Here is a 19,340-nt window from a genome sequence, read left to right as displayed (position 1 = left end):
TGATAAAATATTAACATTTACTTGTGATGAAAGTTCTTAACCCTTAAAAAAGACTAAAACCATTAAATTTTTTTTTACTTAGTAATAGCTAACTCAGTAGTCATTAGGTCATATCCTTTCTATTAACAAAGAGTAACCAGATTTAAAATCTTAAATGAAAAAGAAAAATGTAATAGCAACAAAAAGAATATCTGAGGACAAACTTCATAAGAAATGTGCAAAACTCTTAGGAGGCCAAGTTAAAATTCCTACTAAAGGACAAAAGAGACATAAATATGCACAATGTATACCCTATTCTTTTTTTAAATATTTTTTTATTTATTTTTGATACAGAGCATGAGAGGGGGAGAAGCACAGAGAGAAGGAGACACAGAATCTGAAGCAGGCTCCAGGCTCTGAGCCAGCTGTCAGCACAGAGCCTGATGCGGGGCTTGAACCCAGGAACATGGGATCTGACCTGAGCCGAAGTCGGAGCCTTAACCGACTGAGCCACCCAGGCGCCCCTACCCTATTCTTAAAGGGAAATGTACAGTTCAAATATCTCTATTTTGTCTAAAGTAATCTATCATTTTTTCATGGTCCAAATAATATACAAATAGATCTTTTTCACTAAATAAGACTGTAAATTTCATATGGGAAAATAAGCCTACAAGAACAGTTAGAGGGCGCTTAGGTGGCTCAGAAGGCTGATCTCATCTCAGGTCATGATCTCACAGTTCGTGATATTGAGCCCACATGTGGCTTTGTGCTGACAGCATGGAGCCTGTTTGGAATTCTCTCTCTCCTCTCTCTGTTCCTCCTCTGCTCGTGAGCATATGCCCTCTCTCTCAATATAAATAAATAAACATTAAAAAAAATAAGTAGGAAAACTTTGTAGGAAAAAAATCAGGGGCAAGATTAGCCTTAATGTGAAATAAGTAAACTGAACTCAAAATTGGAGTCAGGAAGCCATGAAGGAAGAGCTCTCACAAATGTACCACTCACTGCGGCTTCTCCCAGCGAGAAGAAGCAAGATTTCCTCTTCGTGCTGCAACAGCCAGCCGTAGGCACCTGACTTGTGCAAGTTGCCCATGCCTGCTGCCTGTGAGAAAGTACCGCCATTTTGAACTCTCATTTTTGTCCAGTGAACTTTTGGTTAAAACAACCTGTCTCAACTTCCTTCTTTTCTGTATAAAAGGACGCTCTCTGGACTTGCCTATGGTTCTACTATTCTGGAATAAACTCGACTTTGCTGGCCACTTACCTTTTACTTTTAAATGGTTTAATTAAGGCAATTGAAATAGAGTTGTACCAGCATGTGTACATACAAACAGACCAATGAAATAACAGAAGAGTTTTATTTATTTCTTTTTAAACTTTTTTTATTTTAGAGAAAGAGGTGGGGGAAGGGGAAGACAGAGGGGGACAGAGGATCCAAAGTGGGCTCAGTGCTGACAGCAGTAAGCCCTATGCAAGGCTAAAATTCAGAAACTGCAGGATCATGACCTGAATCCAAGTTGGATGCTTAACCAACTGAGCCAACCAGATGCTCCCAGATGGGTTTATAAATAGAATCCCCAAATAAAATTTAGCAATGCTGAAGTTGGAATTTCACATCAATGGGGGAAATAGAATGTTTAATAATCCTGGGATAATTGAATATTTGAAAAAATAAAATTGAATTTTCACCCGACCCTTACATCAATATAAACTCCAGATGGATCAAATATTCATAAATTAAAATAAAACTGTAACATTATGAGAAGATGTGAGGCATTTTATGTAAATTCAAAGAGGACAAAACTTTTCTAACTTTAAATATATTTTTAAAACATGCATGTCAAAAATTCTTTAGCCAAAATTCAAGGAAATATACAATCTGAGAGAAAATATCTGTGTCATGTTACAGACTGGATGTTAAAGTTGCTACAAAAGAATCTTTAAAAATTAAGACCAGGGACACCTGGGTGGCTCAGTCGGTTAAGTGAGGACTCATGATTTCAGCTCACGTCATGAACTCATGGTTTGTGAGATCAAGCCCCGCATTGGGCTCCGTGCTGACAGTGCAGAGCCTGCTTGGGATTCTCTCTTCCCCTCTCGCTCTGCCTCTCCCACACTCATGTGCTCTCTCTATCTCCAAATAAATAGACAAACTTCAAAAATAAAAGTAAGGGGTGCCCAGATGGCTCAGTCAGTTAAGTGTCCAGCTTTGGCTTAAGTCATGATCTCATGGTTCGTGGGTTTGAGCCCTGCATCAGGCTACGTGCTGACAGCTAGCTCAGAGCCTGGAGCCTGCTTCGGATTCTGTGTCTCCCTCTCTCTCTGACCCTCCCCTGCTCATGCTCTCTCTCTCTGTCTCTCAAAAAATAAAAATAAAAAAATCATAAAGAAAAACTTTTAAAAATAAATAAAAATAAAAATTAAGACCATAAAGCACAAAAGGAAACAGATACAAATAGTCCAGTAATGAAAAAACAAATACAACTATCAAACATTTGAAAAGACTTTCAACATTACACTAAGAAAATTGCCAGTTAAAATGCATCTCACCATATTTCACCCTTATTCTGTCTAAGATCCCTGGATTTGGTATACATGTTTTGGCGAGGGTGTGGAGTAACTCAGACATGGTTGTACAGACCTTCTGGAATCTCTAGCATCCAGTAAAATGAAACATGTAGAAACTCTGGCACATCATTTTCACTTCCAGTAATTAATTTTACAGGTATGCTTGCATATCTGGACAAAAAAATATGTATGAGGATATTTATTGCAGCATTGTTTTTACTAACAAGTGACTGGAAATATCCAATATGTCTGAGTGAGCTGTTAAGTGACTTGTGGTGTCAGAGTACAATGGACAATTTTAACAGAACCAGGCAATGCTATATTCTGTCACAAATGGTCTCCAAAATATATTGTTATAATTTGTGTACCAAAAAAGTTTCACATATGCAAATAAACTTCCATATGCATGCTCATAGAATATCTCTGGAAGTCTACAAAAAAAACTGGTTTCAGTCAAAGCTCTTAGGGGAATGCCGGGAGGTTGGGGGTTGAGGTAGGAGGGAGAATTACTGCCTATTGTCTGTTACTTGGTATCTTCTGAATGTTGTACTATGTGTACTGATTACACATTCAAAAATTAACTAACAGTAGATTTTTTAAATATTCAAGAACACATCAGATGAGTATTGTTACATAGAAGGTTATTATCTGTTCTTCTATCAAAGCACACATAGTTATTGTCTACTTTTCTTTGGGTCCTGAGTTCATTCTGGAGTAAAACTATCATGGCTAATACAAATAGCGATTGAAAAGAAATGTCAACCAAGACAGGACTTTGAAAACTCTGGAGATCTATGACACATGTGTTAGTTGTTATTATCACCATTATAATTCTTTTATAAACTATCTTATGGTTTTTATTATATAACTTTAAAAAAGAAAACCTGTTCCTAAGTTTTCTTAACTCCTGAGTTGTCTGATTCTAGGCCATTGTGTTTGTAAATGCTTTTTGAATCTTCTTCTTCACACCACACTAAGAAATCAGTAAGACCAGTAATCAGTGTATTCAGAAGGGCAAGAAGATGGTGGGGCATCTAAAAATCATGTGAGATGAGAAATTATTGATAAAGTTACTTTTATTCTGTGAACCTTTAGAGGAGAAAGATCAGTGAATCTAATCTCGTTACAGGAGGCCGAAAGACTTACTGTAAGAGAGACACTTCCAGTGATGAGAACAACTTGAACACTTACTGGGCTCTTTTATTATTTGAGTGTTCCCTCTCTAGAAATGCTCAGTCAAACCACATTATAGCAAGAAATAGCCATGCACATTAAAAGAATCATCAGTCCACAATATGAGTGTGCCTTTGGCAACCCTTTAAAAATAAAGTCTACTCCCAAAGTTTCTTATTCTATTACCTCATCTTCCAGGACAAGGTATCCAGAATTATGACAGCTCAGCAATGAAGCAAATGTTTATCTCTTGTAAATTTAATTTATTCTTTGACCTAAAAGATGCCTGGATAATGCTATTATTGACACACTAGAAGTTCAGAGATATGACCAACACAATTTGTCATTTTTGTGCTATGACCAAACATTCTGAGGTTAATGGGCTTAGAAGACAGGACATAATTTATCAAAAGTTATTTAGCAGTGAAAGGGATTTTATTTATTCAAAGTTGAAATTTATTTGATAAGTAACTTTTTAATCTACAGTTTAATTCAAAAAGGAAGAATTTCCCGAAGATCCATTTATAATTTAGTCTTGCCTCAGGAATTCTCTCTATTTATTTACAAGAAAATACACAGAATATCTTGACATCATTTTCTAACGATCAATAAACGAACTCCCCATATCTTACAAAAGTGGCTGCTCCACGCACTTTCCTTATTTGGATAATGATACCACTTTTCATCCAGATATCTAGGCTCTAATTCTGAATTTCCATATAGTCAGCTGTCAAGCTGACAATAAACCCTAAATGGTAAGATATATTTGGAGGCATCTGATTCTTCTCCCCCAATCCATCACTATCTCTGAAGAAAGGGACAGGTCTATACTATCCATGCTCCATATCTTGTACCTGTTACTCTTCTCTGAAACTGCCCTGGCACTGGCCTCAGCTGCTTGGAGACATGTGGTCCATCTGCATCAAGCATAGCCCATCCAGAGATTGGCCAGCGAACTGGGGAGAAAGGACCAATCCAGCTGTCACTCTCAGGAATGTTAGAATTGGAGAGCTTAGAGATTATCGACAATTAGTCAGGAAGTCGCAGCTCAGGGCTCATATCGCTGTGTCGGACCCAAAGAACTCTGAGGCAAGCACGCAGGTAAAGTTATGGACTGGAAACTTCTGGGCAACTATAGAAAGAGGATCAGAAGAGCTGAAGAAGGGAGCAGGCCTGCAGAGAGACATAGAGGCAATGCTGTGTGCCTTTGGCACACATGTGAGCCACGCATGTGGCTTTTGCTTACTCATGTGAGCAGCTGTGGGACAAAATATGGGTTTCCAGCTCTGATTGCTAGAAGGCCCACCTGAATTATAGCTCCCTTGAATTCTCATCAAAGGCCCCTATGCCTTAAAATGCTCCCACCCACTTGTGTTTTAGCTAGCTTGAATGTCTCTTCCCTGCTTGCAACACTAAGTCCTCATTAAAACAGTATCTTTCACAGTATCACCAACATTCCGTGTTGGTGGCCAGCACCCTAGTTGAAGGATCTTTCATCTCCTTACCAAAAATATTATAACCTCAAAGGTATTCTCCTGAAGACTCTAAACCTCCATGTGACCATTTTCCTCCATGCCACCACCAAACACATCTTCAGAAAGCTCAATTAAAATCACATCATTCCCTTGGTCAGAAACTTCTTCCCTATTGTCTAGCAAATAAAGCACAAAATATTGCCATCCATTGTCATATCTGCAGTTTTGTCTTTCACTACGTGTAAATATTCTCTCTCTCTCTCTCTCTCTCTCTCTCTCTCTATATATATATATATATATATATATACACATATGTGTGCTATTTTTGCTATGTGGATAATTGTCAAAGTACATTATTGTGGGTCTGTTCCACTTTCTAGGACATACATGTGTTCCATTGCTTACAGAAGCCACTCACATTGTACTTCATTTTCCATGAGTATCGTGACATACTTCATTATTTCAAGAGGCATAGATATTTATAAGTCTTTTCTCCCAGGCATTACTCTTAAAGAGAAGTGCCCAAGATTTGTAAGTAATACTTGGTTAGAAAATAATAAAGCCTTATTCAAATTAGCTATTTGAAGGTTATCTACCTGTGAAATGCATCCTAAAATTTGCATTTTCTTTCAGACTTTCCTGATTCCTGAATTTATTTCTGATTTCTCTATCTGCTAAATCCCCGTGTTTCTTTTCCTCTTATGACAGTTATTTTATTCTTCCTTAGCATACGCATATTTTCACAGGTGTCCTAGCTCTGCTCATAGACTGTAACCCCTTTGAAGGAAAGTTTTTTGTTTTATTCACACTGATGGCCCTTGAAGTACCTAACATAGTTCTCTGTCCATAATAGTAGTTCAATAAATATTCTGCCTTTAATTTTTTTAGACTCACATTGATCAAATTGATATGAGATTGGGTGGCATATTGCTAGTTAAGAAAACTGATGCAGCTACATCTCTGGGAATTAAAATCTTAATGGGGCGCCTGGGTGGTTCAGTTGGTTGACTGTCCCACTTCAGCTCAGGTCATGATCTCCTAGTTCGTGGGTTGGAGCCACGCATTGGGCTCCATGCTGACAGCTCAGAAGCTACTGTGTCAGTCAGTTCTGTGACACCCTCTCTCTCTGCCCCTCCCTTACTCACTCTCTGTCTCTCTCTCTCTCAAGCATTAAAAAAATTTAATCTTTATAGCACCAATGCAGGTCAGTTATAACACAGAGCTTTCCTTTTTATTTTTAAACATTTTATTTTCTAAAAAAAAGTGATCTCTGCACCCAACATGAGACCCAAACCCACAACCCAGGGATCAGGAGTCACATGCTCCCCCAACTGAGCCAGCCAATATGACTAAGACTTCAAATGGCAATGAGAAAAAGTATTTGGCTTATCAGTGCACTTTAATTGTATCCTTCAAAGTGTGTGTAACTGTCAGAAAATAAACATAGATTCCAAAGAATATGATCTGGTCAACAGGGCTAAAGAAAAACTCCACATTTCCTCTCAAACCTTTGCAGAACGTGCTCTCTTTCACTGACTCCAGAATTATTTGCATTTTGCATGCCAACAGGCCTTTTTCTTTTGTGCTTCCCAATCAGGATGGTGATACTTTGCAATAGAAATATCTGTAAACTTGCATTCTTCAAGAAATATTTATTCCCTAGCAACTGTTTACAAAGCGTTGGGTTGGATCCTGCGTAGAATATAAAACATTCGAGATATCTGCTGTGTGCTGAAGAAATGTGGAATCTAATTATCCAAACAAAATACAGATACCTGCAAAGATTGCAGTGTAGCGTAGCTGTATGATTGTTTTACTTATCTACTATGACATAATAAACCACCTGTTGTATAAATTAACCAAAGATGGCCCTGCATATTGGCCCTTTTGTTGTTGTTGCTTCTCTGTTGTTAGCTCAAAGCCTGTTGGCGCCAGACTCAAATTTTACATATCAAATTTTTAAAAATACAGCCCATATGAACATATTTTTAGCCACTGAGAACCTACCTCTTTTGCATAACCCATAAGGTATACCAAATATCTTCCAACCATGTATAAGACAAAGCCAGGCGTTTTGCAATGCTTCACGCTATTACTGCCCTTTGGAACAGCTAAAAGTATCACCTAAATGCTTTCCAATTCCCCTGTCTCCTGAAAATGCCTTTGTTCTCTTCCCCTTCTGGGTGGTGGCCCCACCCCAGCTGTCTCTTGGAAGGTCTCATGCCATAAGGGACTTCCCCTTCAACTTGTCAAAGCTCCACCCAAATAAAGCTCGTGGCTGCTATTGTCCTCGAATGCTCTTGGTTATTTTCCTTGACGAGCCCTGAAATTCTAAAACTCACTACACCACCCCAAACATAATGGCTTAGAAGAAATGACAGCCTTTATTTGAGTCAATTTGGAATTTGCAGTTCGGGGCGGCTTGTCTCATCTATTTGGCACGAGGTAAAGACACTCAACCAGAGATCCCCTTCTAAGATGGCTTCTTAATTCACATGCTCTTGCACTTCCCTCCCTCTCTACGTGGTGTCTCATCCTTCAGAGCCTTGACCCATGGCTTGGACTTCTCAGGGTTGTCAGTTGGCAATCTCAGCGTTGTCCGTTTTATTCCATGGTAACTGGCCTCCCGAAAACGAGCATTCCAAGAGGCCCAGGAGGCTTCTTATGACCCAGCCTCAGAATTCCCAGGATGACCCTCAAGCACATTCTGTTGGTCAAAGAAATCACTAAAAAGCAGTGCCTCCCCCAAAATTAACTTTCAATGGAAGAAGTAGCAAAGAATTTACTGCCATCTTTAATCTATCACAGTGATTTTGAAATTTTTCAATATACACTGACTAATACAAACTAGAATTGCTTATACTTCTACACAGGGCTTGGCAAACTACAGCCTGTGGTCCAAATCTGGCCCACTGCTTATTTTTGTAAATAAAGCTTTATTGAAACAGAGCTATAGCCATTTGTTTATATATTGCCTGTGGCAGTTTTTGTGCTGCAACCTGATACTTGCACAGTCTAAAATATTTATTATCTGGTCCTTTATAGGATAAATTTGCTAACTCGTGGTTTAACCTATAATTATGTTCTGTCAATGCTTGATTTGAATTGCTTTTTCAAAGTATACTTGTTAACCTCTGACTCCTTAGGAAAGTTTAACTTACAAACCTCCCATTTCCACATTGCTACAGGTGCACACAGAGCTATTCTCTGGAGCTGTAGTAAGTCAGTTTTGCCTGTTGCCAACAGATGATGTCAATAGTTATGCTGTTCACTTTAGCCTTTACTGTCCTTGTGTGTTTGCTGTGTTTGCTGAATGCGTGTTTAGTTTTAAAATGTTTCCAATAGTAGTTACCCTACTGTGACCAAGAAGTACAAAAAAGCAATTAATATGTTAAAAGTGTCAGTTACAAAAGGCAGCGTGTTTATGACAAAAAGTAAAAATAATTTAAAAAAGTGAAAGTGATATAAAAAGACACTTATTATTTGTGTATATAGGATAATTCATGAAAAAGGTCAATTCTGGGGGCACCTGGGTGGCTCAGTAAGTTAAGCAACTGATTTCGGCCTCACGGTTCATAGGTTCAAGCCCCGCATTGGCTCACTGCTGTCAATCGCGAGCCTGCTTCAAATCTGTCCCCCTCTACTCTCTGCCCCTCCACAACTCAGACGTGTGCTCCTTCTCTCCCCAAAACATAATACACTTTAAACAGGGGGGGAGTCAATAATGAGGAAGTAAAAGCTAATCATGTAACATAGGAAAAGTGCTTTGCTTCTGTGATTGGCAATAATTAGCAGGCAAAGCATAAAAATGACACATTTATAAAACATATGCGAAGCGAAAGGAGCAATCTCAGAGCCTTCTATCTGTTATTCTAACATCTGACCAGGAGACAACTGCCAGAGTTTGCAAATCCGAAGGCCAAGTAAGCATAGTAAAAACGATGGTCTTGCAACTTGTAATAGAAGAAAGATATATGTCCAGAGGAGCAAGGCCGCACTGAAGTCTGCGCGATATCAAAGTGGGGAGAGTGTGAACCCCACCAGGATCATCCCCTACATTTGCAGATGCCAACAAGGGAGAAAGTATTCCACCTCAGCGGAGTGTCAGAGTAGACAAAACTGGTCTTTTCGGTGGGTTAGAAAATGATGTGCGACAGTGTGCATGGGACCAAAGATGGGGAAAATGGCCTACTTCCAAGCTGCAAAGAACCAATCGACTCTCATTTGGTATAAGTCCTACCATGAACTAAAAAAATTTTACAGCAAATATGATCTCCAGTATTTTAGAACTATATTTTCTGGGGCGCCTGGGTGGCTCAGTCAGTTAAGCATCTGACTTCAGTTCAGATCATGATTTCACAGTCCATGAGTTTGAGCCCCGTGTCGGGCTTTGTACGGTCAGTTCAGAGCCTGGAGCCTGCTTTAGATTCTGTGTGTCTCTCTCTGCCTCTCTCTAGCTCATGAACACACACACACTCTCTCTCTCTCTCAAAAATAAATAAATGTTAAAATTAAAAATTTTTTATAAATATGTTTTCTGAATTTCGAGTCCTGTAGTTGAAAAAAATAAGGAAACAGACAAGCAAGACACCCCTCCCCCCCCACACACTCTCAAATGGGTGATATATCACTTTCAATCCAGTGACTGCCACTAACGCATTAGCTTACATTGCAAAGCATGGAATGAACTTTTTTTCTTGTCATTTTTTAAAGCAGTTTCTTGTCAAATTAGTTTCCATACAACACCCAGTGCTCTTCCCCACAAGTGCCCTTCTTCATCACCACCACCTCTTTTCCCCCCTCCCCCTTCCCCTTCAACTCTCAGTTCATTTTCAGCATTCAATAGTCTCTCAAGTTTTGCATCCCTCTCTCTCCCCAACTCTCTCTCCCTCCTCTGCTCCCCCTGGTTCTCCATTAGGTTTCTCCTGTTTTCCTGTTAGAACTATGAGTGCAAACATATGGTTTCTGTCTTTCTCTGCCTGGCTTACTTCGCTCAGCATGACACCCTCAAGGTCCATCCACTTTCCTACAAATGGCCATATATCATTCTTTCTCATTGCCATGTAGTACTCCATTGTGTATATATACCACCTCTTCTTGATCCACTCATCAGGTGATGGACATTTAGGCTCTTTCCATGTTTCGGCTATTGTTGACATTGCTGCTATGAACATTGGGGTACATGTGCTCCTATGCATCGGCACTTCTGTATCCCTTGGGTAAATCCCTAGCAGTGCTATAAGGAGTGCATAAGGGAGTTCTATGGATAGTTTTTTGAGGAACCTCCACACTGTTTTGGAATAAACTTTTGATGCAATTTGTGATTCATTGTGATTGTAAACTCGGCTCTTAAAAAGACTTTTATTAATTGGGATTTTTCTCAGATCTATGAAACCAAAATAAGACACAGGAATATTTTGAAAGCTGAAGACTTCCAGTGTAAACAGTAATATTCAATTCCCTTTCTTTTTGTGTGCATCAAAATAGCCTCATGGTTTTTATTAATTTACTTTATCATATGTTCTCATAAAAGACTAGTTTCACTGTTTTTTTTTTTACATGGGGATTCCACATAAAGTTTCCTTTGGGGAAAAAGTCTTCTCCTGTTTAAACGCTTGAAAATCATGACTATAAATAACAGAAAGTATTGAAGATTTTTGAGCAGGAATGTTACATAATGTAAGTGGTGTTTCAGGAATATATTAATCTGGCTGTATGTCATATGGATTGCCCAGAGACCAGTTAAAAAGATACTGTGAACAGTGTCCTGTGAAAATAACCATTAGAATAGAATAGAAAATGGAACTAAGACCTATTATATCTGTTGGAAATCATGAGAGGCATAAAACAAAGTGGTTGAAAAATTATGTTTACATACCTAATAGGCATACAGAGAGGCTTTTTCACCTTCAAGCTCTATGATTTCTTCTATTTTGTTTCAAATAAAAAATGTAAAACAAGGACAGAATGATACTGCAGAAAGTGTTCGGCTAGCTCCCTAATAAAGGAAAAAAGCACTTAGCAATTGTTACTCTACTTCATCTAAAATGCCTTTGATTGGTTTAAGAGCATTGACTAGATATGAAAGCTTCTTTGAGTCAAGTTTTAACAATAAAAGTCTCCCCCGGCTCCATTTTTAACCTCAAAAGCATTTTTTTCTTGATTACAGAAAATTATTGTCAAAGATTATAAAAACTCATCATAGAAATATTATAGAAATGCATATAAGCAAAAATAGAATTACCTGTAATTCTACAACCTAGATAGAGTGGGTTTGGAAGGCTATATGCTTTTTAGAGTATAGTCTCTCCAAAATTATTCTATACAAATATATACCAATATGCAAATAAAGCTTCAAATAAAATAGCATTATTCTCTATATTCAGCTAAATGTTTCAGAAATGGGTCTCATAGATTATTAGTTAAATATTTGACAATCAAGGAATCATTATTTAATAACTATCAATTGCCAGAATTCTAACATGCAATTTTAAGCCAACTGTCTTGGAATTTAAATTTAACTGAAATTATGGTCATCAAATATGCATGATCTGTAAAATAAAATAAATTTCATTTGTATCCAATCATAGGTTTTGAAGTTAAGTGTTACAAACACCAGCCCCTTTTTAACTTCAAAACATCTTGGCCTCATTATAGGCAGAATTTGGTATCCCATGAGTTCATTTGAGCATCTCACCACACTGGAGCCCAAATGGACTTTAGAATATGTCTATTTCATTCCAACAGATCATCAGCAGGATATTTCTGCTGTCTCAAATTGATATCTTTTCCCATACTGCTCCTTCCTCAGCAACAATCATCAAGCCTTTGTTTTTCTCTCAAAACATATGAACAAAGGAGAAAATAAAGGGGGGGGCAAACCAAGAAGTAGACTTTTTCTTTCTTTCTTTCTCCTTCTCCTCCTCCTCCTCCTCCTCTTCCTCCTCCTTCTTCATCTCTACCTCCTGTGTGGGGCTTGAACTCATAACCCTGAGATCAAGAGTCCATGCTATACTGACTGAGCTAGCCAAGATCCCTACAGACTTTGGACTATAGAGAAGACCCTGATGGTTACCAGAGGAGAGGTAGCAGGGAATGGGGGTTAAGGAATGCACTGATGATGAGCACCAGGGGTCATATGAAAGTGTTGAATCACTATATTACATATGAAGCTAATATTACACTAAGTTAACTCACTGGAATTTAAATAAAAACTATTTTAAAACCTCCAAAACTTTGCTTCTCTCCTTTTCTGTTATTCTTCTTACTGACACTCCTACCATATGTGGCTATTCAAGTCCTAGTGATTCAATGATTGGCCCAAAACACACAATCAGTTATTGGCAAATCCAGGGCTTGACTCTTTGCTCCTACATCTCCCTCCTGGCCCAAGTTTAAGGGCTCATTCCACAACACATATTACCTCATACTAAAGAGCTAACAATACAATCCGGGGAACCTGCGTTAACACAGCTCCATGTATAGCCCTGACTTCGTGATAGGAGACCTGAGGACTCTGTGTGGCAAAGACACAGATTACACTTAGAAAACAACAACAACCCAACAATAAACCTCTTCTGCATGTCTCAAAATAGCACATTTTTTTCTGTGAATTCAATAAAATCAGACTCTAGTAACTAGTATCACTTTTTCAATTATCATCTTGGCAATAATCAAAAGTTGAGCAACATTCTGCTTCCAAGGCTAATGGGCAGTAAGTAGTCTCATACACCGCTCACTGGAGGACACAAAGATATGACTCCCATGAAGGACATTTTGGCAATATTTTTAATAGTTACAAATGTGTTTACTCTTTGACCCAGCAATCTTACTTCTGGAAATGTATCTTACTGACAGATTTGCACACATCAAAATGATTTATGTCCAAGGTTATTCACTATTGCTTTGTTTGTCAAAGCAAAAGATGGGAAGCATTCCAAGTACCTATCAGCAGAGGTGTGGTTAAATAGACTATGGTACATGCACATGATGGAATATTAGGTAGCTGTAAAAAAAAAAAAAAAAACAATGAGAAAGCATGAGATGCACTGGTAAGGAAAGATCTCCAGGAGATATTGTTAAGTGAGAAATTCAAGGTGCAAAAGAGGATAACTGATATGCCACAGTTTATACCAGAAACAGAGGAAGTAGGGGCTCCTGGGTGGCTGAGCCAGTTTAACATACAACTTCAGCTCAGGTCATGATTTCATGGTTTGTGGTTTTGAGCTCTGCATCGGGCTCTGTGCTGACAACTCAGAGCCTGGAGCCTTCTCTGGATTGTGTGCCTCCCTCTCTTTGCCCCTCCCCTGCTCATGCTCTGTCTCTCAAAAACAAATAAATGTTTAAAAAAAATTCAAAACAAAAAACAGAGGAAATAATAGCAACAATTAATACAAGTTGCTAACCGTAGGGGTGTTGAGAGTGAGGTAGATAGTGACAAGGTGGTAGTAAATCTTCTCAATGTATACTTCTTTAAGCCTTATTTTCCTTAGTTTAAAAAAAAATAATTTGAATGTATTATCTATTAAAAGTAAAACACTAAATAAATTTTTAGTTTCATTGTTTTAGTTAAACAGAAGATCAAGAGGAGTGCCATAATCCATTCTAGTTTAATGACATTGAATAAGAACACTGAAGGGCGCCTAGGTGGCTCAGTTGTTTGAACGTCTGACTTCGGCTCAGGACATGATCTCACAGTCCAGGGGTTCAAGCCCCACATCAGGTTCTGTGCTGACAGCTCAGAGCCTGGAGCCTGCTTCAGTCTCAGTGTCTCCCTCTCTCTTTGCCTCTCCCCCCTCCCCCCGCTCATTCTCTGTCTCTCTCTCTCAAAATAAAATAAAAACATAAGAAAACATTTTAAAAAATTATAAAAAAGAACATTGAGGTATCTTCTTAGATGAGCTTTTTTGTTACAAGAAAAAAGATGAATAAAAACATTAAAGTAATGTACTGATATATTCCTATGATGATCATTTAGTAATTTGCCATTTTATGGCATTATGAATCTTAGACTGTCCTAAGCAACACTGACCTTGTCGACGTTCTCATTTTTTTAACTCTGCATTTTTTGAAAAGAGTGGTAATCATCAAACCCTCCATTCTCCAAATAGATTTGTGTTATGTCTTAAAAAGAGATGGTAAAACAAGTTGAACCTTGGTATGACTAATCATTATTTTAATAAATACTATAAAATAGAACAGGAAAATGACATGATTAAGCCAAGATATAGAGAATTGCCAAATAAATAGGCTTTTTTAAAAAAGCTTTTTATGCATCAGAGTAATGTAGCAATTTGATTACAATAGATGGTCTAGTTGGATGAAACAGACATAATTCAGTAACTTTACAGGATAATTTTCAAGTCATCATTTTATATGTGACCACATGGACATGTTTTGCCTCACAAAAATACTTCTCCAGTGGAATTATGAATCCTACTTCAAAATAAGATTACTATAAAAAAGGTAAGGGACCTAACAGAGGACCATAGGGAGGAGAAGAGGGAAAGAGAGTTGGGGAGAGGGACGCAAATCATGAGAGACTATTGAATACTGAAAAGGAACTGAGGGCTGAAGGGAAGGGGAGAGGGAAGGGAAGAGGGTGATGGTCATGGAGGGGGGCACTTGTGGGGAGAAACACTGGGTGTTATATGGAAACCATTTTGACAATAAACTATTAAAAATGTAAAATAAAATTAAAATTAAAAAATTAAAGAAAGGTAAGGGAGGGAAATACAAAGATGTTAGAACTGGAGATAAACTTTGCATTGATGTTGCATTATCACAAATACACATCATTATTTCAAAAATGAAATGAACACCAGCTTCATAAAAGCTGTGGGCTTTTATAAAGGTTACTCAGCCATATCTGAGCCTCAGTTGCCTTATTTGTTCATGGGAATGATAATAATACCTTGTACACAGGGGGGTTGTGAGGAATAAATGAGGGAATGTATTCGCAAGTGTGCTCAAACCATGCCTCAGGGGAGCTCAATGCTCACTAAGTGGTGTCTATTATTTCTTTTCTTTTTTTTTAAAGGTTTAGTTTTGAGATAGCCCGAGCAGGGGAGGGGCAGAAAGAGAAGGAGACATAGGATCCAAAGTGGGCTCCACACTGACAGCAGCAAGGCCGACGCAGGGCTTGAACTCATGAACTGTGAGATCATGACCTGAGCAGAAGTTGGACGCTCAAGCGACTGAGCCACACAGGTGCCCCTGGCTATTATTTCAATATTATATGAACACTCTTATAGGATTAAATGCATAGGTGTTTAACATTTAGTCATATATTTATGACTACATATATAATTTATGATATAATGACATTCTTGTTGTAATAACATAGAAGAATGCCTATGATTTGTTCATTGTAAAACTGCAACATAAAATTCGGTGGATACTTTGATTAAAAAAAAGTCTCTGGTAAAATAACAGTAAGAAATATAGAAGCATGTTAACAGTGGAGGAATTTGAGTAGCAGAACTATTAGCGATTATCCTTTTGTTTTCCTAAATATTTTTGTTTAGATTTTGTAATTTTATGACAGTAAAGATAATAAAATACACTTGGCTGAGGGAAGAAATAAATAAAATAAATGGCCAGAAATAATAAACTACCTTGATTCAGATTAGAATTGAGAGTCTAGCCCCACGCTTTCCCAACGCACAAATACCCTGCATTTACCTAGAGTAAATCCTCCAGCTTTGGGTACGTAAGATGTGCATCTAGGGGAAGACCGTGACTACATGAGGAGATGGAAGGAAATATATAATGAGGAAAATGAAAATTGCTTCCATGTGTCAGACACTGCTAGTTGCCTTTCCAGTCTCTTCTGGTTTTTAGCAGCTTAATTATGAACCCCAGTCACGTCATGATAGCCACGTCCTCTGTTACAAATAACTTCTTCCTAGATTCCTTTGCAGCTAGGGCTGGCCACATGACACAGTTCTAGCCAATGAAGCATAGTCAGAAACCACTTGGGGGCTGCAGGTGGTCTGCTCTTTTGGCCTTCTGCCCCTTCCTCCTTCCTGCCGGGAATGCAGGTAGGTTGCCTGATCATAGCAGTCATTTTGCAATTGTGTTTATTGAAGTTAAAAGCTTAAGCATGGCAGGACAGAAATGTAGGAGGCTGGGTCCCTGCCAGGTTCGTCAAGTAGCTGCCCCTTCCTGGACCAGTCTTCTGGTTAGGGGACACCCAAACAGACACTGATACACAAAAAGTTCCAGTAGTGCCAAAAGCTGATCAGAGGGAAAGACTTCTTTTTTTGAACCTTGGCTTACAACAGGCAGAGTCAGAGTTCAGGCGAGAACTGAAACAGGTCACATGGACTCTACTGATGGCCTATGCAGCCTTTTAGTTGCTAGCTGTGTTTAGCTCTGTGGGCTCTGTTCTGGAATGTTATCCACGATCCACTGCACTTGTGACATCTTTTTTAATGTGGAAAACTATACATTAAAAAGGCCCATATGTGACATACATTCTATAACACCCCGAGTCTCTGCCTAAATATAGCCCTTGGATCGTGTGTATGAATGTTAATTGGCTATGACTTGGGTTGCTTCAGGCAGAAGATGTTGTTCCACAGGGTTACACACGAGTGACAAGCAGTCAGTGATTTCTGCCAATAGGAGGATACATTTTCAAAGAATATTCTACCTGGAAGCTGTTTTCTCTCCCAGCCCCCTGGCCCCAAATTCACACTGACCTATAAAACCCCTCCCATTATTATAGCAGAACAGATACAGCCCAAAGGAAACCCCAAAAGAGAGAAGATATTCCTGAATATAAGGTAGCTGTGACCTACCTGTCACAGAGTGGCTGTCCTTCTGTTTCAGCAGCGGTGGCATTAGTCCTGGTAAGAAGCTGTTGTTAGCATATTGTGGCGAGAGGCAGGGCTTACACCCAGGTGTCTCTGGCTCCCATGGTCCCACCACTACACCGAATGGCCTCCTTCTTTAACCGATGACTATATTCAGCATGAACCTTAAGCTGTTATAGATAAGAAAGGAGGATTTTCAGTATAACAACAGGAAATGGCCCTCCAACACAGACCTGTGGGCTACAACAACCTTGAACCCTGCCTTCAGCACAGCCCAGCAGGTAGAGCACCAAGCTGTCACACAGAGTTCTACAGAGATCAGTGGCTATTGAAAGACCAGAACCTGCATTAGGAGACATCCCATGCGAGTCAAAGCTGCCCTATCTCTCCCTTCTGCCCACAGGTATGTGTTCCTTGCGTTTGACCCAGTCACTATTGCTTAGCAAGAGAGAAAAGAATGAGAATAACAAGCACAGTGCTTTCTACTGAGTAAGTTAATATGCATAGACAGCTCAACAGGAGAGGCATCATCTGATGTGGTCATGGGGGAGCCTCTCATCATTTACCAGTCAGAGTCCTGGCAGGTAACATATGGCACTATTAAATTGAGTAATTTGAAGAGAGTTTAATAAAGGGACTATATGCAAAGATGTGGGCAAGGTTTAGGAAAAACAAGGAGGAACAGAATAACACCCTGCAACTTGTAGCAGCACAGAGCCTTCCACACCTCTAAGTCTCAAGAGACAAGAGAGAACGTACATTCTGGGTGTAAGAATGAACCTTCTGAAGGAATAAAGTTCTTTTGGGGGGTGGTGGTAGAGGGGAAGGCCTTCATTTTGACAGCTAGAGGGAGATTATAAATACCCTGGCTTCCTTTCTCTCCCACATTTGATTTGCTGCTGATATCTCTCTTTAGCTGAACTTAACTGGACGCCTTTGGTCAAAGACTCCAAAGGACTCCAAAGAGATCCCTTTGGAAAAGTCTATATGGTTCAACTTTCTGGGGCACAAAACATGGTGGGAAAAGGTGGAGAGTGGTCTTGAAGGGCAGGCAGAAGAAATCCAGCATGTTCCAAAAGGTTCTAATGAAGAGATTTTTAATGAGACCACTTAGATAAATTTTACCGGGGTTAAGAGATAGAAGATACGGTAGAGTGTGGAACAAGAAGTGGAAATAGTGTTCCTGGAGCTCAGTGAGTGTTGTAGTCATTGTGGTTGAGTAGGGGATGAACTACCATCTTAGGAAAATTCAGTTCTTGTCAAGGATGTGGCCCTGAAGCAACCATGAAATAGAGAGGGAATACTCTGGCCCCTCATATTCTCCAATCTCTTGCCAGTGCTCCCCACTGACCCAACTCAACCAGAAACCAACCAGGAAGGGACCTGCATGTAGAAGTCCCACAAGTGTCAGCTTCCCAAGACACAGAGCAGTGCCAGGAAGATTGGACAATGCATCTGAGGAAGAACAACTAGTATAACACCTGATAATATAAATTATTCTCTCTATAGTATCATCTATCTTTTATTTTCTTTGGAAAGTATTCATTCACTTGTACTGAAAAAATAATCACTTAGTACCTATTATGTGCCAGCCACTCTTCTTAGCTCTAGAGATAGAACATGAAAAAGACAAGCGGGGTCTTAGATTTTGGGGAGTTTATCATACAGTGGAAGAGAGAAAGAAAATGAACAAATAATAAAACAATACATATAAGGTGATTTTAGATGGTGGTAGGTGTTAGGAAGGCAACAGATGATGCATCAGGAGTGAAATGATGCTTTAGATGGGAAGAGGGCATGTCTTGGAGAAGGTCATTTGAGCTGATACTAGATGATAAAAAAGAGCCATGTAAGGAGCCATAGGGGGAAAAACATTCCAGGCAGAGTGAAGGGCAAGTGCAAAGACTGAGGAGGGTGGGTTAAGTTTTATATGTTTAAGGACCAGAGAAAAAGGTGCTAGCTGGAGTACAAAAGTAGAATTTACTGTTGATAAGGTAGACAGGGGCCAGATCAAGGAATGCTTTGTAGGCCATGGTAGGTAAACAAAGCAAAGCTACTAGGAGACATACTGTATTATAGAGACATGTTCTGATTTAGATCCTAAAAGATCTCTCTCCTCTGTGGAGAATGGACCGTGGGGAGGGCATGAAGGATGGGGAGAAGAGCAGCAAGAATGGAAGCAAGGAAACAAGTTAGGAAGCTATTACATTAGTCCACATGAAGAATGGTAAGTGGAAGTAATAAAATGTGATTGTATTTGGGTTTATTTTGGAGGGGCAGACATCAGGGCGGACTGATAGATTGTCTATAAGGGGTAAAAGAAAGG

General features: G+C 39.1%; 1 protein-coding gene across 1 annotated transcript in view; it reads left to right on the top strand.

Annotated features, from left to right (window-relative positions):
* The first annotated feature begins 4,626 nt into the window (after positions 1-4,626).
* Positions 4,627-19,340, top strand: part of TMEM244 (transmembrane protein 244) — a 78,345-nt gene continuing 63,631 nt past the window's right edge. The window contains exon 1 of the mRNA XM_029943225.1: positions 4,627-4,821. Coding sequence (XP_029799085.1) covers positions 4,627-4,821 — 195 coding nt within the window. The remainder of the gene's footprint in view (positions 4,822-19,340) is intronic.

This window comes from Suricata suricatta, chromosome 7, assembly GCF_006229205.1.
Source record: "Suricata suricatta isolate VVHF042 chromosome 7, meerkat_22Aug2017_6uvM2_HiC, whole genome shotgun sequence".
Classification (NCBI taxonomy): domain Eukaryota; kingdom Metazoa; phylum Chordata; class Mammalia; order Carnivora; family Herpestidae; genus Suricata; species Suricata suricatta.
Note: the sequence above shows the minus strand (reverse complement) of the source record. Positions and strands in the feature narration are given on the sequence as shown.